Below are 27,704 nucleotides of genomic sequence, written 5' to 3' on the forward strand. Positions count from 1 at the left end.
TTCCAGGATTTCTGGCTCTAGGTCAGTGATCACACCATCGTGATTATCTGGGTCGTGAAGATCCTTTTTGTACAGTTCTTCTGTGTATTCTTGCCATCTGTTCTTAATATCTTCTGCTTCTGTTAGGTCCATACCATTTCTGTCCTTTATCGAGCCCATCTTTGCATGAAATGTTCCTTTGGCATCTCTGATTTTCTTGAAGAGGTCTCTAGTCTTTCCCATTCTGTTGTTTTCCTCTATTTCTTTGCATTGACCGCTGAAGAAGGCTTTCTCACCTCTTCTTGCTATTCTTTGGAACTCTGCATTCAGATGTTTATATCTTTCCTTTTCTCCTTTGCTTTTCACTTCTCTTCTTTTCACAGCTATTTGTAAGGCCTCCCCAGAGAGCCATTTTGCTTTTTTCTTTTCCATTGGGATGGTCTTGATCCCTGTCTCCTGTACAATGTCATGAACCTCATTCCATAGTTCATCAGGCACTCTATCTATCAGATCTAGGCCCTTAAATCTATTTCTCACTTCCACTGTATAATCATAAGGGATTTGATTTAGGTCATACCTGAATGGTCTAGTGGTTTTCCCTACTTTCTTCAATTTAAGTCTGAATTTGGCAATAAGGAGTTCATCACTCCATGACTCCATCACAGTCCCATCACTCCATGGCAAGCAGATGGGGAAACAATGGAAACAGTGGCTGACTTTATTTTCTTGGGCTCCAAAATCACTGCAGATGGTGATTGCATTCATGAAATTAAAAGATGCTTACTCCTTGGAAGGAAAGTTATGACCAACCTAGATAGCATATTCAAAAGCAGAGACATTACTTTACCAACAAAGGTCTGTCTAGTCAAGGCTATGGTTTTTCCAGTAGTCATGTATGGATGTGAGAGCTGGACTATAAAGAAAGCTGAGTGCCAGAGAATTGATGCTTTTGAACTGTGGTGTTGGAGAAGACTCTTGAGAGTCCCTTGGACTGCAAGGAGATCCAACCATTCTATCCTAAAGGAGATCAATCCTGAATATTCATTGGAAGGATTGATGCTGAAGCGGAAACTCCAATACTTTGGCCACCTGATGCAAAGAGCTGACTCATTTCAAAAGACCCTGATGCTGGGAAAGATTGAGGGCAGGAGGAGAAGGGGACGACAGAGGATGAGATGGCTGGATGGCAGCACCCACTCAATGGACATGAGTTTGGGTAGGCTCCGGGATTTGTTGATGGACAGGGAGGCCTGGTGTGCTGGAGTTCGTAGAGTCGCAAAGAGTCGGACACCACTAAGCGACTGAACTGAACCCAGATGGTATCCCCACACAGCAGCACTGCCACTCCTGTTTTCAGACAAGAAAGCTAGGGTTTAGAGAGACTATCACGGTAGGTTCAAGATTTCAATCCAGGCAGTCTCACTGCTAAGCCTGGGCCTTAAACTACTTTACAGTACTGTAGTGAGGATTAATTAAGGTGACATGTGAAAGTGTTTGAAAATTAGAAGGCACTAAACAAGTGTGAGGAAATTTTTATTACCACTTTTCAGAGTAGTCTGACAAGTGACCACAATTAGATAAATGAAAATTCAGGTTTCATCCAATGCTAATGAATCATTTAAACACTGTCTCCCATTGTAGTAGCTACCCAAAAGACAATGCTTCATATTCTGCAAAAGCTGCAAAGCTCCTCTTAATCAAAGTTTTAAAGGTAGAACTTTAGGGAAATATATATACAGACTATTTTCCCATAGGTCTTTTTACACTTTGCACATATAGAAATGGTAGCTGAGTTTTGGGTTAATCTCTTTAGATAGGTTTAAATAAAAGATGTGAGGAGAGATGTTACAGATAATCACTGAGCCATGTTACCCACTTCATAGGAAGGAGATTAAGTTCTGGAGGAATCCCTTAGGTTACAGAAATAGTTGTATGTAGATCATGAAGCAGACAAATTCATGTGAAAAAGGAAATGTCTGTCATTCACATTTCAACTATATTTGAAATGACATTATAGTTGTCTAAAGCACATGAGCTTATGATTCTTTCGTTCATTTATCAAACATTTTCACAATACTACATCCTAGAGCTCTGTGATAAGCTCAATGGATGAAAATAAAAGCAGTCTTGCTTTCAAAAGTTTACAGGTAAGTAAAGAATAATTAGAATTCCATGCAGTAAGTACAACCCCAGAAGTAATCTCTATGAGGACTGGCACAAGGAACACCATGAGAAGGAGGTAACTCCTGAGCTGAGTCTCACTGAAGAGAAGAGCTTAGTGAAAAGAGCTTGGTGGGGTGGTGGGGGGGGGGGGCAGTAGCATACACAAAAGAATATAGCGTGAAAGAAGGCCTGGAAGAGTGCAGACACTCAGAGAGCTGCAGGTTGCTGGGTGTAGCCAGAGCAGCAGGAAATGAGACTATAGGACCACATGCCTGGTGTGCTTCATTAAGGATTTTGGCTCTTAATCTTGGAGGTGATGGGTGAGCCAAAGAAGGATTCATTTTAGACACAGGACTCTTGTCATAACATGGTGTTATGGTAGAGATTAAAACTGAAGGCAACGAAGGTGGCTACCATATTGCTACAAATGAGACATGATGGGGGCTACAGAATAATCTGATTAATTGCATATTTGGTGAATGGGGAGGAAGAGGAGTTAAGGGGAAGTATGGTTTCAAAACATTCCCTAGGTTTTTGGCACAGATGGTAGTGTTATTTAGCAGGATGGTAAAGGGGGGAGGACAGGCCCAGTTTTTGGCATGCTAAATTTCAGGAGGGCTTCCCTGGTGGCTCAGAGGTAAAGAATCCACCTGCCAATGTAGGAGACACAGGTTCGATCCCTGGGTTGGGAAGATCTTCTGGAGGAGGGCATGGCAACCCATTCCAGTATTCTTGTCTGGAGAATCCCGTGGACAGAGAAGCCTGGAGGGCTACAGTCCATAGGGTCCCAAAGACTCAGACATGACTTAGCAACTAAACGATAGTAATACAATAAAGCTGACGATGCTGGCATTTTACAAATGATAGCTTAACATTTGGAAACTTGGTCAAAAACACATGCAGGGATGAAACAGAGAAAAATACAAGTGCCAGTTTCAGGATGGGTATTCTGATCCAACATAGAAGCCGCATATTCCCAAGTTAATTATCAGCGACAACAGGTAGTTTTCAGAAATATATCATTTGTTTTTCTAAAAATACCTGTCAAACATCTATCAAACCATATGTGAAATGCACAATTAAAAAACAGGTTTTGGTCTTCCTCTTTCACAGCATTCATTTGGGAAACAAATCCCCACTGACATTTCTCACTGCACGCAGTAAACCTCAAAGGAAGGGACAGTAAGTGTGATTTGACAAAAGTCTTCTACACAGTCTGATCTGCATGCCCACACCTTAGATGAGACTTCTTCCAGGAAGCCAAGTCATTTCAATTCAGTCAGTGCTTATCAAAGTGCCTCAGGCTGCCCAACACAAGGTGTGGAGGCAAAAGCAATGGGTATTAGGCTAGCTCCCTCCACTAACTTTGTATGTGACCTTGCATGAGTTATTTAACCTTTTTAAGTCTGTTCTCTCACCTGAAACTTGAAAGGGCTGGCTGTATGAGAGAATCCTTAAAGATCTTTATAGTTCTTGATATTTTATGATTTGTTGACAAGCAGGTCTAAGGATGCTGAATTGGACATTCTTTTCTCTATACCTGATGATTTTCAAGAGCCCATTCAAGTGTTCCTTCCAAGCCTCCTGCTCCATTCCCACTTGCCTAATTTCTACTTAGGTTTAGCTTCCAACAATTCCTCAGTGACGCCTTCTCCAACTTTCCTCTTAGGAAGGAATCTCTCCTTCCTCTGAACCTTCAGAACATCCAGTTCTTTGCTCTGCTTATGGCACTCTTTGCTTTGGCATTCGTGTCTCATTTTACAAGACTAGAGGATGGCAAACTTTTTCTATAAAGGGATAGAGAGCAAATATTTTATGCTTTGCAGTCATACAGTATCCATCAAAACCACTCAACTCTACCACTGCAGGGAGAAAGCAGTCATATGCAACAGATGAATGTGACTGTGTTTCAATAAAACTTTATTTACAAACAGGTGATGGTTTGGCATATAGTCCTAGCTTGTTGACCTCTGCATTAAGACTATGATTTCCTGAAAGCAAGCTCCACACCATACTGTCTCTGATTTCTAGTGATGCCTAGTATAACATATTTTTGCCTAAACAAGGCACACAAGTAAATGGAATAAATTACATATGCTTAAAACAAAAGAGAAAATCAATAGCCATTCCCTCTATGTTATTCATATTAACAACAAAAAAAGACAAAATGAATATAAAAGCATATAAAGATGGTGTACTAGCTTTTTCACCCTTCAGTAATGTAATCAGTGTCTTTACACTGCTGCCTCTTAAACAGTACTTCTCCCCTTCTACGTCTAGGGCAAAAAGTTAAATTTCCCTCAGCTTACAGTGCCAAAAGCTAAAGACCCTTCTGTATGGAAACAAAGGCACGCTTCTCACAATTCTTGTTTTGAAACATGTCAGGCTGTTAGAAAAGCCAAAGAAAATTAAAAAATGAACTATACTCTTTACCTAGATTCATCAGCTGATAGCATTTTGCTACATCTTCAAAGGCACATTTTAAAAATAAATTTTACTGTAAACTTCACTATTTTAAGTGCATCTTTCAGTAAGTTTTCACAGATGTATGTACCTGTGTAAGACCATCATGATAAAGAACACTTCAACAGCCCCCAAAGTTCCCTTTGCTCCTTTGAAGTCAGTGTCCTTCAACACCTTCAGTATTCTAGGCAACTACTGATCTGTTTTGTGTGTCATGAATTATTCTGTATTTTCTACAACTTCAAATAAGTGGAATCATACAGTAGGTAGACTTTTGAATCTGGCTTTTTTTCTTCTGAATAATTCATTCATGCTGTTCAGTGTATCATCAGCCCATTCCTTTTTATTGCTAGATGTTATTCCATTGTATGGATATACCACAATCTGTTTATCATTATCACCTGTTGCTGGATATGTGTGCTGTTTAAGGATTTTAGTTATTTATGAATAAAGTTGCTAATGTCATTCTTGAACAAGCTGTTTTTGTGAAGAAGTGTTTTCGTTTTTCTTGGGTAAATAGCAAGGAGAGACACTGCTGGTACGTGGGGCTTCCCACGTGGTACTAGTGGTAAAGAACGCGTCTGCCAATGAGGAGACATAAGAGACATGGGTTCAATCCCTGGGTTGGGAAGATCCCCTGAAGGAGGTCATGGCAACCCACTCCAGGATTCTTGGCCTGGAGAATCCTGTGAACACAGAAGCCTGGAGAGCTAGAGTCCATAGGCTCATAGAGTCGGACACGACTGGAGTGACTTAGCATGCACTCATAGGGCTAGTATGTTTCTAAGAAACTGCTAAACTTCAACCACACTTTTAAAAGCATCAGGATTTGTTCAATTATATTGTCAAGATTCAAGAGAAAGCAAGTTATCATTCAAGAAACAAAACTACATACTGAAGTGTAGTCAACTTTAAGACTCTCATTTGCTGCAGTCAGAGGTGTTAATGAGACCTAATATTACTGCTTTTTTCTCTCCGAACAGACTGCTTTCACAGGTGAGAATGAAGTAAGCAAAAGCAGAGGCCAAACATAAAGAATGCTTTTAGTCTATTTCCAACATCTCATAAAACCCCAAGAGGACTGGGAAAGGGCAGAGAAACAGGAACTTAGCTGTGTGTATGGCCATTTTAATGTCAGTATTCCTGTTCTCCTTCACTTACTAGAAGAGCCAGAAGGCCTTCTGCTTGGTGCCCTACTGTGTCTAAGAACAAACATGAAGATGTAGGTAGGGATGTAAGCTTCAAGAAGACAGAAGAGAGACTGAATTATTACAGGGTGCTGAGAAAGGCCCCAACAGTTTCTCTGTATTCACTCTTCTATTTATAATTTCTGCTCACCCTCTACACCTGACCCACTAGCTGTCTCCTTTTTCCTCCATTCTATATCCCCTTCCCTAGATCTCCTGTTTCCATTTCCTTCTCTTCTTGGGTCCCACTTGCCTTCCTTTTAGATTCTTCCATTTTCTCTCTGCTTTCTGAGTATGTGTACAAATGTGCATGTGTATGGTTCTCACCTTCGCTAGGTTTATTTCAGGCTTCTCTTCCTCCTCACAAACAAAAACTACCAAGACTGTACCTAGACTTGATGTTCTTGCTTAGTCGCTCAGTCCTGCCCAACTCTTTTGTGACCCCGTGGACTGTAGCCTGCCAGGCTCCTCTGTCCATGGAATTTCCCAGGCAAAAATACTGGAGTAGGTTGCCATTTCCTTCTCCAGGGGATCTTCCCAGCCCAGGGATCAAATCCATGTCTCCTGCATTGGCAGGCAGATTCTTTACCACTGAGCCACCTGGGAAGCCCATCTAGACTTGATAGATGCAAAGAAACAGGACTATTCCCTTGCAATTGTTGGTGACGGTCTCTGTGCTTTTCATCTGCACTAGTTTTCTCCCTGCAGCTAGAACCTTCTATTATAGGACACCCAGAACACTACAGGTTCCAGTCTGAGCACTGAGATCACCCATTTTCCTGAGTCTTTATGTTAGATGACAATACAGTGCGTTCAAGTTGGCACAAAGTATACACTGAGTAGCTGTCACCCTGTTTAATGATGTTTTAAAAATTTCTCTCCAGGCATTTAAAAACATGTTTCAACTATATTGTTGTTGTTCAGTCGCTCAGTCATGTCCAACTCTTTGAGATGCCCTGCAGCACGCCAGGTTTCCCTGTCCTTCACTATCTCCCAGAGATTGCTCAAATGTCCATTGAGTCAGTGATGCCATCCAACCATCTCATCCTCTGCAGTCCCCTTCTCCTCCTGCCTTCAATCTTTCCCAGCATTGGGGTTTTTTCCAATGAGTTGGCTCTTCCCATCAGGTGGCCAAAGTACAGGAGCTTCAGTTTCAGCATCAGTCCTTCCATTGAATATTCAGGACTGATTTCCTTTAGGATTGACTGGTTGAATCTCCTGGCCGTCCAAGGGACTCTCAAGAGTATTTTCTAACACCACAGTTCAAAAGCATCAATTCATTGGCACTCAGCCTTCTTTATTGTCCAACTCTCAGATCCATACAGGACAACTGGAAAAACCAGAGCTTTGACTAGATGGACCTTTGTCAGCAGAGTAATGTCTCTGCTTTTTAATATGCTGTCTAGGTAGGTCATAGGTTTTCTTCCAAGCAGGAAGCATCTTTTAATTTCATGGCTGCAGTCACCATCTGCAGTGATTTTGGAGCCCAAGAAAATAAAGTCTGTCTCTGTTTCCATTGTTTCCTCATCTATTTGCCATGGGGTGATGGGACCAGATGCCATGATCTTCGTTTTTTGAAAGTGGAGTTTTAAGCTAGCTTTTTCACTCTTCTCTTTCACCTTTAACAAGAGGTTCTTTAGTTACTCTTCACTTTTCGCCATAAGGGTGGTGTCACCTGCATATCTGAGGTTATTGATGTTTCTCCCGGCAATCTGATTCCAGCTTGTGCTTCATCCAGCCTGATATTTCTCATGATGTATTCTGTATATAAGTTAAATAAGCAGGGTGACAATATACATCCTTGATGTACTCCTCCCCCAATTTGGAACCAGTCCATTGTTCCATGTTTGTTCTCTGTTACTTCTTGACCTGCATACAGACTTCTCAGGAGGCAGGTAAGGTGGTTTGGTATTCTCGTCTTTTTAATAATTTTTCACAGTTTGTTGTGATCCATATAGTCAGAGGTTTTGGTGTAGTCAATAAAGCAAAAGTAGATGTTTTTCTGGAACTCTCTTGCTTTTTCAGTGATCCAGTGGATGCTGGCAATTTGATCTCTTGGTTCCTCTGCCTTTTCTAAATCCTGCTTGAACATCTGAAAGTTGATGGTTCATGTACTATTGAAGCCTCGCTTGGAGAATTTTGAGCATTACTTTGCTAGCATGTGAAATGAGTGCAATTGTATGGTAGTTTGAACATTCTTTGACATTGCCTTTCTTTGCGATTACAATAAGAACTGACCTTTTCCAGTCCTGTGGCCCCTGCTGAGTTTTCCAAATTTGCTGGCATATTGAGTGCAGCACTCTCACAGCATCATCTTTTAGTATTTGAAACAGCTCAGCTGGAATTCCATTACCTCCACTAGTAAGGTCCACTTGACTTCACACTCCAAGATGTCTGGCTCTAGGTGAGTGATCACATCATCGTGGTTATCTGGGTCATTAAGATATTTTTGTATAGTTCTTCTGTGTATTCTTGCCACCTCCTCTTAATATCTTTTGCTTCTGTTAGGTCCATACCATTTCTGTCCTTTATTGTGCCCATCATTGCATGAAATGTTCCCTTGGTATCTCTCATTTTCTTGAAGAGAACTCTAGTCTTTCCCATTCTATTGTTTTGTTTTTGTGTGTGTGTATGTGTTCAAAATGTCTTCTTTAGAGAAAAAGTCAATTAATAAATATATAAAGTATGACAGAAATAAAAGTTGCCATTTTACAATCACTACAGTAATAACTGAACTGTTTCAGGTAAGAATCAATGAATACTAAAACTAATGATAAAGTCTGCTGGGAGAAAGAATTCTCATGGAGTTACCCTATCACCCCACAGACTGCTTACTAATTATAAAAGGAAAAAGGTACTTTTAAACAGGGAAATCCAGAAGACTCTGCCTTAACCAAGTGATCAAACATATTATCACCAATGATAAACACAAATTCACATAATGTACCCTCTGATGTAATACAATGAGAAAGAATGTAGTATCAGATCAGATCAGATCAGATCAGTCCCATTCTATTGTTTTTCTCTATTTCTTTGCACTGATCACTGAGCAAGCCTTTCTTATCTCTGCTATCTATTCTTGGAACTCTACATCATTCAGATGGGTATATCTTTCCTTTCCTCCTTTGCCTTTACTTCTCTCTTTTTCTCAGCTATTTGTAAGTCCTCCTCAGACAACCATTTTGCATTTCTTTTTCTTAGGGATGGTCTTGGTCACCTTCTCCTGTACAATGTCACGAACCTCTGTCCATAGTTCTTCAGGCATCTGTCTATCAGATCTAATCCCTTAATCTATTGGTCATACCTGAATGGTCTAGTGGTTTTCCCTACCTCTTCAGTTTAAGTCTGAATTTTTTATTCAGTTTAAATCTGAATTTCTCCATCCTTTATATTATAGTTATACTATGCATCATATGCAGTACACCTAAACGTATTATAATCTGCCTGCTAAGCAGGAGACATGTGTTTGATCCCTGGGTTGGAAAGATCCCTTGAAGAAGGAAATGGCAACCCACTTCAGTATTCCTGCCTTGGAAATCCCATAGACAGAGGAGCCTAGTGGGCTACAGTCCATGGGGTGGTAAAGAATCAGACAAAACTGAGCAGCTAAACAACAACAGTACTAAAAATTTTGTTCAAACCATCATGTATATTTAAAAGTTTTGTTAGAAAAACAAAGAACACATCTTCATTTCCAGAGTTCTTCATTCCTTCCTAAAGATGGTCATTTTCATTGGGTGTCATTTTTCTTCAGTTTGAAGAACTTTATCATTTCTATAGTACAACCTTTTGTCATCTAATTGTCTAAGGCATATATTTCCAAATTTCAACTGTATTTATTTCACCTTTATTCTTGAAGCATTTTTTTGTGTGCTGGATATAGAAATTATGGATTGAATTTTTCTTTTCTAATTATTAGCATTTTAAAAATGAGATGACCCAGAGGGATGGTATGGGGAGGGAGGAGGGAGGGGGGTTCAGGATGGGGAACACGTGTATACCTGTGGCGGATTCATGTTGATGTATGGCAAAACCAATACAATATTGTAAAGTAATTAACCTCCAATTAAAATAAATAAATTTATATAAAAAAAATGCTCACTGTCTTCTGGCCTCTGGTGAGACAGATGTCAGGCATTACCTGAATCATTATTTGTCTGTATGCAATGTGGCACCTTTCAACATTTTCTCTTATTATTATACTTGTTTTTTGTAATTTGACATGATTATCTTTGTATTTATCCTTTTGGGGGGTTGGTGAACTTATTGAATCTGTATATTTATGACTTTCATCAAATTTGGAAAAAACTTAGACATTATTCTTTCAAAAATATTTTAATGCTTCATTCTTTGTTCTTCTGTATATCCAATATACATATTACACCGTTTAATACTAGCCCACAATTCCCTAAGGTTCTGTTCCTTTTTGTTTGATTTTGTTCTCTCAATCTCTCCACCACACACACTCATCAGACTGGTTAATTCCTATTCATATAACTTAAAGTTCAATAATCTTTCCTCTGTTACTTCCACTCTGTTACGTCCACCAGTGAACTGTTTTTTTTTTTTTTTTAATTTATACTTATTTTGTAAATAATTTTACACCTCTCCCAGTCTTCCCTAATGTTAACACCCTACATAATTACAGCACAAATACTAAAAGCAGAAAATTAACATTGATATAAAACAATGAGCTAATCTATAGACTTCATTAGACTTTTCCCAGTTTTTCTCACTAAAGTCCTTTTTTTTTTTTTTGGCTTCATGATCCCATCAAGAATCCCATATTGAATTTAGTTGTCACATCTCTCTGCTGCTGCTAAGTCGCTTCAGTCGTGTCCGACTCTGTGCGACCCCATGGACTGCAGCCTACCAGGCTCCTCCGTCCATGGGATTTTCCAGGCAAGAGTACTGGAGTAGGTTGCCATTGCCTTCTCCTCACATCTCTCTAGTCTCTATGATTTCTTCAATCTTTTGATTTAATCAGCTATCTTGTAGACCATCTTCAATTTGGAACTATTTGATATTTTCTCATATTTAGATGACGTATTTTGCAAAAGTATCAAATGTCACAGAATGACAGTGTGAGCTTCTAAGAATATGATATTAGAGGGTAAATGATGTTGATATATTGTTTTTAGTGATGTTAGTTTTGATCACACAGTTAAGGTAGAATCTGCCAAGTTTCTTCATTGCAAATTTTCTATTTTCCTTCTCTGTAATTCAAAGTTATTCTGAAACTTAAAAAATATCCTTTTCCTAATTATACTTTTACTCACTAGTTTTTGCATCCATTGATGATTCTCTCCTGCAATAAGTATTACTGTGGGTGTTTGTCTCATGTTATTTTTCTGTTTTTCATCATTATCATTTATTAATTCATTCAGTGAATTTTTGACTTGTTATATTTTTCAGTTTGATTTTTTAAAAAGAAGCAAGCATATGATTTTGCTGGATTCAACTGCAAAACTTTATTCATGGATAGCAGTTGAAATCTCAGTTCAGTTTGTCTTTAGCTGAAGTACTTGGAGTGTCCCACAAACATATGGTACCAGGGTCATTCAGATATTTATAAATAATTTAGGGAATCCTCCTTTCTGGTTATCTCCTTTTTGAATGTCATCCCTACATTCTCACAGTTACCTTTGCCCCAAATTCTGTCTTCTGGTTCTTCAGGCCAGAAAGACTGTGGATTTTCTATGGTAGTTTTAGCCATCCCATGCGGTACTGCCCTCATGCCATAAAACCAGGAAACTTACTCAATGCTGCTCCCTTCTTCCAAGTGTCTATTCCGACCAGAATCTGTCTGCTCTTGATAGGTCTGTAGCACCTTCAAGTAGGTTTTTTTCATACTTTATACCTCCTGCCATCTGCAGAAGGGTCACTCTGGTAGGAGCTTATTCAATAATATTGGAAGCAAAACTGGACCATTTGTATGATATGGATTCTTTCAAGCATGTTAAGACTTGCTTTATGGCCTAGCGCATAGTCAATTCTTGTAAATTTCCCATGTGTATTTATAAAAAATTTATATTCTCTAATGTTTCACATATGGTTCTATCTATGTGTATAAAGTTTGCTAATTGCTTTCTTCAGTTTTGTACATATTTAACCATTGTGTTTGCTTTACCCACCATCTGAAAACAGTGTGATAAAATCTCCACTATGATGCTGGATGTGTCAATTCCTCCGTGATTATAGGTGACAGTAATAATGATGATGATGATATGATTTCATATGACTGCAGTAGAATGGCACTTAAGAGTTATAATTTGACCCATGTTCTCTCACTAGATCAATTTTGGATATAGCTTTAAGGGTAAAGTTCTATACCAGTCGCAGTATCCTTTAACTGTTCTCACCAGACTTAAAGGAGCAGTGTGCCATGTAATATAGTGGGAAAAAGTTAGGTTGGGATTTAGGAGACCTGAATTTGTATCCCAATTCTACTGGAAACAGGCTGTGAAATTTTTGGCAAATACCCAGCCCACACATTTCCCATCCTTCTCTTTTTTTGAGTTCCATTGTCCTCATTTGTAAGACAAGGAGGACTAGACCAGACTAGATATTATGAAAGCCTCCTCTCTGGTTCTGATACACTCTGTATCAATAAATATATATATATGTATATATAAAATATATATATAGTATATGAGAAACAGAATTCACATTATTGATGAAGAAATGGGTAGGGTGCCCTTGACATGTTGAGCAAGTGGAGAAAGGAGAAACAAGAGGCAAGTGGCGTCCGGAAGACCAGTGTTACTTGTGGAGAGCTGAAGGATTTCTATTCCCATGTAATTAACTATGAAGTCCATGTTCTGGCTCCTTGGTACAAAGAAGAGAATGTGGTGAAGGACCAATTCCAGGCCTTTGCTGCTATAATGAAAATAGGCATCCGTATGGCTCTGCACCAGACTCAGTGAAAAACAATCCCCTTGCTGTAAGGTTGCACTTATATTTTCTTTGTTAGTATACAGGGCTTTCTTGTCATCTTCTGCAGTGCTCAGCAACAGTCTCTTTGATCCAACAGTATCATATCAATTATTTAAGGTTTGTACATCACTTTTCAATTAACAGTTTCTTTGGCTCCAGAAAATATATACACACAATTTATAAGAGTATTCTTTAAATATTCCATGAGGAGCAGGTCACTATGAATTAAAAATAAGAATGCTAATAAAATATTGAATGCCTTTTTAAAGTGCAATGAAACATCAAGAAATTATAAATCTTTAAATTAAATGCTTCTTCAGTATATATTACCCAGGTGAAAATATGAAACATGGATAAAATTAAAGTCACAAAAATATTACTTTATCTCATTTGTCAACTCAATAATGTGAGGACACATCAATTTAGGTTATAGGAAGGGAATGTCCTGGACAAGAACTCAGGAGACCTGCATTCAGGTCATGAGTCTATCACTAGGTAGTTGTATGACCTCTTTGCCATAACTCCATTTACCAATCTGTAATATGGACTATGTAGAATTTGTCCGCATTAAAAGTCAATCAATCTATTTTCACAGTACTCAGCAGTACTCATACTTGTCTTTTTTTGGTGGTAATAAACATGTAACATAGATTTATCATCTAACAATTTTAAGTATATTTCATAGTCTATCTACATGCACATGGTTGTAAATCAGATCTCTAGAACTTTTTCATCTTGCATAAGTGAAACTCAATACTCACTGAACAGCAACTTTCCATTTGCCCTCATCCTAGCTCTTAACTTTCAGTTTAGTGAGCCTGACTAGATAGTGAAATCATGCAGTATGTACCCTTCTGTGACTGGCTTATTTCACAAGGTTTATCCATGTTGTCACGTATGGAAGGATTTCTTTTTTATGGCTGAATAATATTCCAGTGTATGCACACATGCATTTTTCTTTATTCAACTACCAATGGACATTTCAGTTCTCTCCCCCTCTTGGTTATTATGAATAATGGTACAGGGAACATGAGAGTGCAAGGATCTCAGAGGTTCTGACTTCAACTTTTTAGGTAAATACCAAGAAGAAATCTCATATGGTAGTTATATTTTTAATTTCTTGGGGAACTGTCATTATTGTTTTCCAAAGTAGGTGCACCACTTCAGATTTCCACCAGGAAACAAGAGTTCCCATTTCTCCAAACTCTTGCCAATACTTGTTACTTTCTGTGTTTCTGATTTTTATATTTATGTATTTAAGTCATTAACCCTTCATCAGATATATAATTTTCAAATATATTCTCCTCTTCTGCAGTTTGCCTTTTCATTTTGTTGACTATTTCCTTTGCTGTACAGAAGCCTTTTAGTTTAATGTAGTGCCATTTGTTTATTTTTGCTTTTGTTGTGCTTTCTCATATCATAAAAAAAAAAAATCACTGCCAGGAGCAATGTCAAGGAGCTTTACTCATGTTTCTTCTAGGAGCTTTATGGGTTCAGGTTTTACATGTAAGTTGTAAGTCCATTTGCAGTTAAGTTTTGTGTATGGTGTAAGATAGAGTCCAACTTCATTATTTTGCATGTGGATAGCCACCATTTCCCAATAGAGTTTACTGAAGATTATCCAACAGTATTTATTAAAGAGACCACCTTTTCCTTTTCATATTTTTTATGTCTTGTCAAATCTTAGTTGGCTGTGTATTTGTAGGTTTACTTCCAAGCTCTCTATTCTGTTCTATTGGTCTATGTGTCTGTTTTTATGACAGTTTGTTCTAATCTTTAATTATTTCTTTTTTCTGCTAACTCTGGGCTTAGTTTTTCTTTCTCTAGTTTCTTGAGGTATAAAGTTAAATTGATTGAGATCTTTCTTCCTTTTTCTTTTTTTTTAATTTAAATTTTATTTTATTTTTAAACTTTACAATATTGTATTAGTTTTGCCAAATATCGAAATGAATCTGCCACAGGTATACATGTGTTCCCCATCCTGAACCCTCCTCCCTCTTCCCTCCCCATACCTTCCCTCTGGGTCGTCCCAGTGCACCAGCCCCAAGCATCAACTATCGTGCATCGAACCTGGACTGGCGACTCGTTTCATACATGATATTATACATGTTTCAATGTCATTCTCCCAAATCTCCCCACCCTCTCCCTCTCCCACAGAGTCCTTAAGACTGATCTATACATCAGTGTCTCTTTTGCTGTCTCGTATACAGGGTTATTGTTACCATCTTTCTAAATTCCATATATATGCGTTAGTATACTGTATTGGTGTTTTTCTTTCTGGCTTACTTCACTCTGTATAATAGGTTCCAGTTTCATCCATCTCATTAGAACTGATTCAAATGTATTCTTTTTAATGGCTGAGTAATACTCCATTGTGTATATGTACCACTGCTTTCTTATCCATTCATCTGCTGATGGACATCCAGGTTGCTTCCATGTCCTGGCTATTATACACAGTGCTGTGATGAACATTGGGGTACATGTGTCTCTTTCCCTTCTGGTTTCCTCAGTGTGTATGCCCAGCAGTGGGATTGCTGGATCATAAGGCAGTTCTATTTCCAGTTTTTTAAGGAATCTCCACACTGTTCTCCATAGTGGCTGTACTAGTTTGCATTCCCACCAACAGTGTAAGAGAGTTCCCTTTTCTCCACACCCTCTCTAGCATTTATTGCTTGTAGACTTTTGGACTGCAGCCATTCTGACTGGCGTGAAATGGTACCTCATAGTGGTTTTGATTTGCATTTCTCTGATAATGAGTGGTGCTGAGCATCTTTTCATGTGTTTGTTAGCCATCTGTATGTCTTCTTTGGAGAAATGTCTATTTAGTTCTTTGGCCCATTTTTTGATTGGGTCATTTATTTTTCTGGAGTTGAGCTGAGTTGCTTGTATATTTTTGAGATTAGTTGTTTGTCAGTTGCTTCATTTGCTATTATTTTCTCCCATTCTGAAGGCTGCCTTTTCACCTTGCTAATAGTTTCCTTTGTTGTGCAGAAGCTTTTAAGTTTAATTAGGTCCCATTTGTTTATTTTTGCTTTTATTTCCAATATTCTGGGAGGTGGGTCATAGAGGATCCTGCTGTGATGTATGTCAGAGAGTGTTTTGCCTATGTTCTCCTCTAGGAGTTTTATAGTTTCTGGTCTTACGTTGAGATCTTTAATCCATTTTGAGTTTATTTTTGTGTATGGTGTTAGAAAGTGTTCTAGTTTCATTCTTTTACAAGTGGTTGACCAGTTTTCCTAGCACCACTTGTTAAAGAGATTGTCTTTAATCCATTGTATATTCTTGCCTCCTTTGTCAAAGATAAGGTGTCCATATGTGCGTGGATTTACCTCTGGGCTTTCTATTTTGTTCCATTGATCAATATTTCTGTCTTTGTGCCAGTACCATACTGTCTTGATAACTGTGGCTTTGTAATACAGCCTGAAGTCAGGTAGGTTGATTCCTCCAGTTCCATTCTTCTTTCTCAAGATAGCTTTGGCTATTTGAGGTTTTTTGTATTTCCATACAAATTGTGAAATTATTTGTTCTAGCTCTGTGAAGAATACCATTGGTAGCTTGATAGGGATTGCATTGAATCTATAAATTGCTTTGGGTAGTATACTCATTTTCACTATATTGATTCTTCCAATCCATGAACATGGTATATTTCTCCATCTATTAGTGTCCTCTTTGATTTCTTTCACCAGTGTTTTATAGTTTTCTATATATAGGTCTTTAGTTTCTTTAGGTAGATATATTCCTAAGTATTTTATTCTTTCCGTTGCAATGGTGAATGGAATTGTTTCCTTAATGTCTCTTTCTGTTTTCTCATTATTAGTGTATAGGAATGCAAGGGATTTCTGTGTGTTGATTTTATATCCTGCAACTTTACTATAATCATTGATTAGTTCTAGTAATTTTCTGGTGGAGTCTTTAGGGTTTTCTATGTAGAGGATCATGTCATCTGCAAACAGTGAGAGTTTTACTTCTTCTTTTCCAATTTGGATTCCTTTTATTTCTTTTTCTGCTCTGACTGCTGTGGCCAAAACTTCCAAAACTATGTTGAATAGTAATGGTGAAAGTGGGCACCCTTGTCTTGTTCCTGACTTTAGAGGAAATGCTTTCAATTTTTCACCATTGAGGATGTTTGCTGTGGGTTTGTCATATATAGCTTTTATTATGTTGAGGTATGTTCCTTCTATTCCTGCTTTCTGGAGAGTTTTTATTATAAGTGGATGTTGAATTTTGTCAAAGGCTTTCTCTGCATCTATTGAGATAATCATATGTTTTTTATTTTTCAATTTGTTAATGTGGTGTATTACATTGATTGATTTGTGGATATTGAAGAATCCTTGCATCCCTGGGATAAAGCCCACTTGGTCATGGTGTATGATCTTTTTAATGTGTTGTTGGATTCTGATTTTCTTCCTTTTTAATTCAGGTATTTATTGCTATGAACTTTCCTCTCAGCACTGCTTTTACAGCACTCCATAAGTTTTTGTATGCCATATTTTAATTTGTCTTAAAGATACTATTTAGTTTCTCTTTTAATTTCTTCTTTCATCCACTGTTTTTTTATCAAGTTGTTTAATTTCCATATGTTTGTGAATTTTCCAGTTTTCCTTCTGTTATTAATTTCTATTTTCATTCCATTGTGGTCAGAAAATACACCTGTCATCTTAAATTCATTTACTTGTTTTGTGACCTAATGTGTGATCCATCCTGAAAAATGTTCCATGTGTGCTTGAGAAAATGTGTATTCTGCCGGTGGGTAGAATATTTTATATATGTGTATTAGGTCCATGCAGCCTACAACACTGTTCAAATCCTCTGTTTACTTAATGGTTTGCTTTCTAGATGTTTATGCATTATTGAAAGTGGGGTATTGAAATCTACTTTAACTGAGCTATTGTCATCTTCTTTCTTCAGTTCCTCTATACTTGCTTCTTATATTTGAGTGCTCTGATGGGTGCATGTGTATTTACAATTGTTACACCTTCCTTAAAAATTGACCTTTTATTACTATATAATGTTCTTCTTTATCTCTTCTGAGAGTTTTGACTTTTAAGTCTATTTTGTCTGATATAGGGATGGCTACCTCTGTTCTCTTGTCGTTACCATTTGCATGAATTATCGTTTTCAATTCTTTCACTTTCAGCTTATGTGTGTCCTTAAATTTAAAGTAAGTCTGTTGTTGACAAAAGATAGTCAGATCTTGTGTTTTTATCCATTCAGCCAGTGTGTGCCTTTTTATTGGAGAGTAAACCACTTACATTGAAAGTAATTACTGATAGAGAAGGAATACCTATTGCCATTTTGTCAATTATTTTATGTCTTATACGGTTATTTTGCCCCTCATTCTTCTTCTGCCATCTTCCTTTGTAGTAACATGCTTTGATTCCTTTCTCATTTTCTTCTGAGTATCTTCTATAGGTGTTTTTCCCTGTGGTTGCCATTTATAATAATCTATTTCAACCTGATAACTTAATATCAATCACATACAAATATGTTATACTTTTACTTCTCTCCCCTCAATATATTATGTTTTTCATGTCGCAAAGTACATACTTTAAATCATGTATCCATTAACATACTTTTATACTTATGGCTATTTTAACAGTTTGGTCTTTTAATTTCTGTGTCAGGATTAACACTGATTTAACCCCCCATCACAGTATTACTTCCCAGATGGTAAAGCGTCTGCCTACAATGCAGGAGATTCAGGTTCAATCCCTGGGTTGGGAAGATCTCCTGGAGAAGGAAATGGCAACCCACCCCAGTACTCTTGCCTGGAAAATCCCATGGACGGAAGAGCCTGGTGGGCTACAGTCCATGGGGTCACAAAGAGTCGGACACGACTGAGCGACTTCACTTTCCTTTCACTTTACAGTATTACAGCCCCCAGTATTTGTCTTTATGTTCACATTTATCAGTGAGCTTTATACTATCACATGCTTCCATGCTGCTCTTTAGTGTCTTTTTTTTTTTCCTCCTACTTTCAGGGCTCCTTTGAGAATTTCTTATCAAGTAGGTCTAGTAGTGGTGATGAATTTCCTTAGCTTTTGTTTATCTGGGAAAGTTTTTATTTCTCTTTCATTTTTTGAAGGATAGTTTTGCTGGATGTAGTGTTCTTGGTTGGCATTTTTTTTTCTTTTATCATTTTGACTATAACATCCCACTCCCTTCTGGACTGTAGGTCTTCTGGTGTGAAATACACTGTTTTATGAGAGTTCTTCTGCATGTGACAAGCTGATTTCCTTTTGCTGCATACAAAATTCTATTTTTGACTTCTGATAATTGATTATAATGTGTCTATGTGAGATTTCTTGGGTTCACCAAAGTTAGGACCTGTTGGACTTGTTGAAATTGGATTCCCTTTCCTTCACTAGACTGGGAAATTTTAGGTCATTATTTATTTAAATAAGTTTTCTGCCCCATTGTCTCTGTCTCTTTCTCCTTTTGTGACCACCATAATATACATCTTGGTCTACTTTACAGTACAGCGTAAGTCCCTCGGGCTTTTTTTCATTCCTTTTTATTTTTATTCTCGATTAGATAATTTCAAATCACCTATCTTTTAGTTCAATGATTCTTTCTTCTGTTTGATCAAGGCTGATCTTGAATTCCTCTAGTTTTTTCAGTTCAATAATTTATTCTTTAGCTCTAAAACTTCTATTTGGTTCTTTTTATATTTTCTATCTCTTTTTAATTTTCATTTTGTTCATATATCATTTTTCTGAGTTCACAGAATATCTCTAGAATAATTATTTTGAATATTTGTCACGTTATTCATATACCTGCTTCTTTAGGGTTGGTTGAAGATTTATCTTGTTCTTTGTAGGGGCCATGCTTCCCTTTTTCTTTGTGTGTCTTGTAACTTTGTGTTGGAATCTGCACATTTGAAAAAATAGGTATCACTTTTAGACTGTACATAGTGGCTTTGTAAAGGGGGAAGACACCAGTTCCCTTGACTAGGGAGTCAGAGGTTCTATGAAGCATTTTTATAGGGGGCAGGACTTCTCTGGGCCTGCATGTGCAATTTCTTAATTAGAAGGCCTGGCTGGCTTCTTTCTGAAGAGATCGTAATCTCTTGCTCCCTCTAGTGTCTGTCTGTAGCACTGCAGGTTCTCTGATTCTCAGTAGTAAGCTGCCCTGCTTTCTGCTGTTCTCAAGGGCTGCCAGGCATTCAAAGTATCCCAGCTTCCTGGCAGTGCCATGAGTCAGGTGAGGCAGATACAAGTCCCTTGGGCAGCCCTCCAAAAAGCCAGAATGCTGGACTCACACTCAACTCCTCTCCCTTTAAAGCAGAGAACCATGAGCTGGGGTATCATCTTCCAATGCCAAGCTGTGCCAACTCGAGAGAGGAGAGATTGTGAGTAAAGCAAATTAGTTTTTCTTACTCACACCAGTGTGGCTGTTCCTGGCCTTGAGATCACTTTGTGTATTGTAATATCTAAACTGTTTTCTGGAGTTCTCATAATGATATTTTTTTAAATTAATTTATTTTTTATTGAAGGATAATTGCTTCACAGAATTTTGTTGTTTTCTGTCAAACCTCAACATGAATCAGTCACAGGTATACATATATCCACTCCCTTTTGAACCTCCCTCCCATATCGCTCCCCATCCCATCCCTCTAGGTTGATACAGAGCCTGTATTTGAGTTTCCTGAGCCATACAGCAAATTCCTGTTGGCTATCTATTTCACATATGGTAATGTAAGTTTCCATACTACTCTTTCCATACATCTCACCCTCTCCTCCCCTCTCCCCATGTCCATAAGTCTATTCTCTATGTCTGTTTCTCCATTGCTGCCCTGTCAGTACCATTTTTCTAGATTCCATATATATATACATATATATATATATATATATGCATTAGAATGTGATATTTATCTTTCTCTTTCTGACTTACTTCACTCTGTATAATAGGTTCCAGGTTTATTTACCTCATTAGAACTGACTCAAATGTGTTCCTCTTTGTGGCTGAGTAATATTCCATTGTGTGTATGTACCACAACTTTTTTATCCATTCATCTGTTGATGGACTTCTAGGTTGCTTCCATGTTCTAGCTATTGCAAATAGTGCTGCAATGAACAATGGGATACGTGTCTTTTTCAATTTTGGTTTCCTCAGGGTATATGCTTAAGAGTGGGATTGCTGGGTCGTATGGTGGTTTTATTCCTAGTTTCTTAAGGAAGCTCTATACCGTCTTCCATAGTGGCTGTATCAGTTTACATTCCCAGCAACAGAGCAAGAGTGGTCCCTTTTCTCCACACACTCTCCAGCATTTATTGTTTGTAGACTTTTTGATGATGGTCATTCTCACTGGTGTGAGGTGATATCTCATTGCAGTTTTGATTTGCATTTCTCTAATAATGAGTGATGTTGAGCATCTTTTCATGTGTTTTTTAGCCATCTGTATGTCTTCTTTGGAGAAATGTCTGTTTAGGTCTTTTTCCCACTTTTTGATTGGGTTGCTTGCTTTTCTGGTATTGAATTGCATGAGCTACTTGTATATTTTGGAAATTAATCCTTTGTCAGTTGTTTCCTTTGCTATTATTTTCTCCAATTCTGAGGGTTGTCTTTTCACCTTGCTTTTGGTTTCCTTTGCTGTGCAAAAGCTTTCAAGTTTAATCAGGTCCCAGTTGTTTATTTTGTTTTTATTTCCTTTACTCTAGGAGGTGGGTCATAGAGGATCTTGCTTTGATTTATATCATCGAGTTTATACGGTATTTTAGTTTGTATATAGTTGCTAAGTGTTTCTTTGGGAATGAGAACTGGGACTATCTATTTTGCCAGTTTGCTCTTTTTCACTGGTCTTTTTATTGCCTTCTAATGGTCATGTGTAGTCTCCTTAAGGAGACATTTTGAAGGTAGAGGCCTTGATATTACACTTTCCTCTGCAGTTAATGATTCAGGCACAGAGAAGATTCTTAACACTCAGTTATTGAAATCTGCTTTAACATAGTTTAAAGTTTTCATACTTTTTGAAGATAATGCCTATCTAAATGTACTGTATTTATAGGGCTCCAAATAAATTCCTCAAGACCTTATCCTAAAAATCCTACTTTGAATCTATACTGCAAGAAAAAACACATACTTTTTCAGTGCCACCCATGCTAATTTGGCTTTTGTAAAAATCATAATCCACAATTGTAGAATTTCTACCCTTCAAGGCATAGGCAAATCCAAATTCTCCCTGAAAGTCTCCAATACTCCAAGTTAGAACTCATTCACTCATTCATCAAATATTTAGCAGGCATTTCCTTATGTGCCAGGTACTTTTCTAGGCTGTATGCACTACTCTGTAGCTCTGATTATGTTACAGAACTTCTCACAGCTTTTCTTTAATATTAATGTATGCAAGTTGCTCATTCTTCAACCGTGGGCTTCTAGAATGAAGGAACTGTGTCCAATTCACCTCTGTAATCCTGGCATCTGTACAACACTTTGCACATAATTGAGATGCAGTACAAGAATGCTAAAACAAACTCCAAACAGCTAGATTAGGGGAGAAAAGCCTCCTAAACCATCTCAGTTTGCTGAAGAAAGGCTGACCTGCCCTATAATCAGTTGTCATATAAATTCCATCAGATCTTAATTAATTAACTTCTTTTATGCTTCTTTATAATCCTTCTGGAAAATGTGTGATGACAGTTTCCTACCCTTTGCTGAAAGGGTACTTACAAGTTAGTGATCCATATTTCAGTTACACGTACATCAAAACAAGGTAGCAATAAAAATGTAAATTCACAAGTGATTTCCAGAAATGTAAAAATAACCACCACCACCTCTACCTCTCCAACTTAGAAAATATACCCACCTCTTTCAATTATCACAAACTCCATCACAGCAGTATTAGAATTGACAGAGAATAAAAAGCCAAAAAGAACAGTAAAGACCAGGAAGTGCCACGTTTAAGGGAAGGAGGGATAAAATGTGTTTGACAAACTAATGTCCCAGGATTCAAGTTCTAAACTGAACAAAATAAACATAGAATGCGGTGAAATTCATTGGTTGGGAGATTAAAAGCTTTCCGAGTGTTAAGAAATCTTGAGGTCACAAGTAAGGGAATATTATTCAAAGGAAACTGGGGCTTTCAAAGTAGAGGGAAAGGATCAAGCTACTTACAAGCTCCTGGCACATGGTAGGCACTTAATAAATGAAAGCTATTATGAGGAGCTACGGTCTAGCTTTGTGATGTCCCGGGCAGAGGCTACCGACCTCCTTTCTCTGTGCTTCACCATACTCTGTACAGGCTGACATCACACCATTTTTATGTGCAACCTACATATCTGTTCCTACTCCAAAGCAGGAATTTCCTGGATGCTCAGGATCATACCCTACACTTCTCTGCAACTGGAAATAGTAGGCACTTATAATTATTAAGTGAGAGAATAAACAAACTACCTTATATGATGAGAACAGGTTTTGATCAGAAAAGAATGAAGAGCTAGGATGGAAGATCTTGTCTGTAAGTCTTCTTGCTCATTCCTTCACATTTCAAACACCATTCCCTTTTGTTGCTTGTTCTGTTCAAAGTACATTTATGTATCTTCTTCCATTACCAATATAAGAACAGGTTTCACACAGTAAATTCTTTCAGATAATGCGGCATGGAATAGTTGGAGAGCATGGGTTTTTTTTTTTTTTTCCCACTTCTTATTTTGAAATAATTTAAAATTGGTAATGGAACCATAGAAATTATATACTTTGAACAGGGTAAAGTAACAGAAGAGAATGGCTTTGAAATGTGAAGGAATAAGCAAGAAGACTTTAAAACAGGATATGCTGCAAAAATAGTAGAGTTCCCTTCATCCGTATCCCTACTGCTAACATTTTGAAAAACCACGGTATAATTACTGAAAGCAAGAAATCAACATTGAGCCAATAAAATTAACTATTCTACAGACCTTATTTGAAGTTTCAGGTTTTCTCACGAACATCCTTTTTCTAATCTAGGATCCCACGTTACATTTCATTGTCAGATCTCCTTAGATTCCTCCAATCTGTGACAGTTCTTCAACTTTTCTATGTCTTTCATGACACTGACACTTTTGAAAAATGAGTCAATTTTTGTGCAGAATGTCCCTCGACTGGGGTTTGACAGACCTAGCTTGGGCTCTTGACTCCATGACTATCCATGTAGCCCTGGGCAAGTCAACCTTTCTCAGACTCAAGTTTCTTCACCTGTAAAGCAGTATACTAACACTGACTTTGTTTTAAAAATGAAATGAGGCAAAATATATTAAAATGCCTGGGACATAAGGTCATACAACAAATGCTAAGTCTTTCTCCTTGTCCCTGGCTTTGAAATATTTCTGATAGAAATTTTTGCTAAAATCCATTACCTGTATTTCAATGCCTTATTTTATAGATAAACCATATATAACTTAGCCCTCAAGTGATGACTCAGTGTCATCATAAACAACCCTTATTGCACTGCATTGTTCTAGGTCTGTGTTTTTGTCCTTTCTCACTGCTGTCCCTTCTCTTTGTCATGAGAAGAGCAGGTAAGAGCCTCATCATTTCCTTTCTGATTTTCAGCTTGAAACATATGGGAATCCATTTGTTTACTTATATATTCATCAACAATGTGCTGAACCTACTGTGTCAGGCCCTGTTTTAGGATTTTGGAGAAAGTGATGAATCACCTCCTGTCCTCATTGATTTTATGGCTAGTTGGGGAAATGGACAAGTAAGCAGCTGATTACATTCAATGTGATTAATCCTATGAATGACCTAATGTACCGGAGCATATAAGAACACCTAACCTGGACTTGGGGAGAGGGTCAGGCTGGGGAAGGTTTCATGAAGAAAGTGCCATTATGTCTTAGTAAAGGTCTCAGGATGTAGAAATTAACCAGATGGAGAAGGAAAGAGAGCAAAAGGCTCACAGTTTAGGGAAAAGCTATTAGAACTACGTGCTGAGTAAAATAAATCGGTTCTGAAAAATAAATCTCCTGTGTTATAAACTTGCAGCTTGAGAGTGATTTTGTGCCAATACCTCAGGGGCTCAGAAACTTCACCAGGAAACTTCTGGTCCCAGGGCTGTGTTCTGGAGGCTGCAGTTGACAGACCTAAACCTTTGGATATTATCCTGAGCTTACCTCTTTCAACATCTGTGGACTGAAGGAAAATTTAAGGCTACAATTGGCTGCTTGCTCCTATTTCAAAAGTATAACAGGTTTGCCCCTTTGTGACAGAGGAATTTCTTGCTTCAAAAAATACATCAAGAGCCCTCAAAAAGTCCGTCTTAAATTGACCTTTTAAAAAAAAATCCATTTTCTTTAATATCTTCTCCCACCATTCACCCTGCCTCATCACTGAGGCATTACTTCCCTTTCTTTATGTTTCTTACCAAGTTAAACACAAACTGACCCTTTAAACTGAGCTGGCAAGAGAGGTTATGAGACTTTCTTCCCTTGTACAGCACTAGTTTCTATGACCTCAGAGATACGGCTTTGAGCCTAACTCATTCCAAAGTCCCAGTCTAACCATGGAAATCTGTGATCTCGGCAAGTGCTACAGGTACATTATCCATCAAACACTGGGACTTAGGAGAATGCATTATAAGATTTTCAAATGAAGAGGTTTTTCTGCCAGTTCCTATTTTACTCTCCCAATCATCTTCACTTTTTTTTCAATCTGGAGAATAAATAAGATGGCTTCTTTTAGTTTTCTCCATAGGGGATATTTTTCAAATCTTAACTGCTTCTAATTCAAAGCAATAATATTACATACCGTCAACTGGTGTATGAGGAGGTCCATTAAGAAGGTAATCTTGTTACTAAACAGAACATCAGTGCAGTTTTCTGAACAGTTATTGCAGGTGAGGTTGTAAACATTGATTGCATTGCAAAGAGACCTAACACAAGGAGAAAAACACCATTTATAAAACTTGTGCAGTTCTTCTCTAAACAATGTGAAATACACAAAATGAATGGTATAAAAGCAGCAGGCATGGGATAGAAATCACTCTTAAAAAACCAACCCAAATATTACTAGGTGCAAGGTCCATCAGCTAGACATAAAAGCTTTTAATTTTTATCCACAGCCTAGTGTTCATTAGAAAGGAATTCTTGCCTCTTATTAATGCAGCAGCAGGCAATGGAAATGTACTTACCCATCTACTGACAATGTCCTAATAATCTAAGATTAGATGTTACCCAGGAATTTTGGGATCTAGAATTTTTTAACAGTATCTGGAAAAAAGAGTGTGCCAAACCTCCTGTTGCCAGGTCTCCTGGTTGACAAGGGCAGATAATGAAGGAAAGGAGAACACACGAAGAGAAACTACAGGTTTTCCCTTGTGAGACAAGAACTGCAGAGGTCTGGGGAGTGAGGCCACACCTGCTCAGAGATTGTATGGACAGACCCAGAGTGCCTCAGCAGGGGAGGACCTACAGAGTGAACAGTCTCGGGTCAAACCCATCAAAGAAATGTGTTTTTTTTCCTTGTCCCTTGGGATTAAAAAATTATATCCCATTTTTCAAAGGAATTTTTGGAGCAACAAATTCAATGGGCATTCTTGTGAGTGCTTTGAAAACTGTAATTAACCTGCACTGCCTGAGTGATCAATGTTGATTCTGGCCTCACTAAATCCCCTGCTTAAGTCCTATGTACAAATGTTTTGATTTAGTCCCTTACAACCAATCCTCTAAAACAATAATTCTTTACGTGTGAACCATAGACCGGTAGCATCAATATCACCTGGAAACTTGCAGAAATGCAAATTCTCAGACTTCACCCCAGATCTACTAAACACTAGAAACTTTGGGGGTGGGGTCCAGCAATTTGTGTTTTAATGAATTTCACTTTTTTTAAACAAAATTCCAGACCACTGCTCTGGAATAGGGGCTCTAGAGTTTGACAGAGCACTAGCATCACCTGTATATCTTTAAAGATACAGACTTGCCTGAATTCCTCCCCTGGAGATGCTAGTGGGAATGGGAGGGCTCTAGACATTCAGCATGTTTCAAAAGCTCTATGAGCAATTCTGATGTACAGGCAGAGTTGAGAAGCATGAGTCTAAGAATCAACATGTAAGTATTCATTTGTTCAACAAATATGTAATTCCCTATGATTTTTCAGGCATTGTGCTAGGTAGACAAGACAGACAAGCTCTCTGTTCTCATGGAGCTGATGCTCTAGTGGGAGAAAGATGGTAAAGACAGCCCCTGTTGTAATCATCTGTTTGTCTGATATAGTGGTACTTGCTTCAACATAATTGATAGGTTCCTGAAACTTGAGCATTAGAGTATGTTGGTTAAGAGGAAAGATACTGGAATAAGATACTAGGTTAGAAACCTAGTTCTGTCATTTGAGGTTTTAGCAAGTTACTCATTTATATCTTAGCATCCAATTTCTTATCTGTAAAACTGAGATAATAATACCTAACCTTCACATGGTCATCATCAGAATTAAATGAAATAATAGATGCAAAGTACTTAGGATGGTGTCTGGCACGTGGTTAAATAATTCATAATGATAGGTTCATTAGAGTTATTAATCTTATTATTCTTGTTATGAATAAGTCACAATTAAAACAGTTAAAAATCAAATCAAATTAAAGCATGCTATGAAACCTGTAATTTCCAGAATAATAAAGCACCATGCTTCGTAAATTTTTACATGGAATACTGGCATGAACAATGAAAGGACTCTAAGTTGAAGGGAGCAGGAGGAGGCTCAGCTCCAGCCTGACTTAACCCCTGAGGATTGTACAGGAAATCCTGGCCTACGTGTAACTCATTTACGACACATCAGTTGGAGGTTCTACCTAACAAATCCCCCACAAATGCCATTCAGCACTATTTCATTTATTAGCTAACACATTTAGATTTGGCAAGAGTGCTTTTCTTTTCAGGTAAAAAAATAACATGTAATTGTGATTATAAAAATAATTTTAAAGATAATTGTAATAACTGTGAGAAAGAGAGCACAAATAAACAGTAAAAAACTATGAAGAGGTGATTTGGTACTTGTACTTCC

General features: G+C 37.7%; 1 protein-coding gene across 4 annotated transcripts in view; it reads right to left on the reverse strand.

Moving 5' to 3' along the window:
- SCAPER (S-phase cyclin A associated protein in the ER) overlaps positions 1-27,704 on the reverse strand; it is a 423,671-nt gene that overhangs the window by 104,317 nt on the left and 291,650 nt on the right. For all 4 annotated transcript variants that reach the window (XM_027521864.1, XM_027521861.1, XM_027521865.1 and 1 more), the window contains one exon: positions 25,455-25,578. In XM_027521864.1, coding sequence (XP_027377665.1) covers positions 25,455-25,578 — 124 coding nt within the window. The remainder of the gene's footprint in view (positions 1-25,454; positions 25,579-27,704) is intronic.

Source organism: Bos indicus x Bos taurus, chromosome 21, assembly GCF_003369695.1.
Source record: "Bos indicus x Bos taurus breed Angus x Brahman F1 hybrid chromosome 21, Bos_hybrid_MaternalHap_v2.0, whole genome shotgun sequence".
Lineage (NCBI taxonomy): Eukaryota > Metazoa > Chordata > Mammalia > Artiodactyla > Bovidae > Bos > Bos indicus x Bos taurus.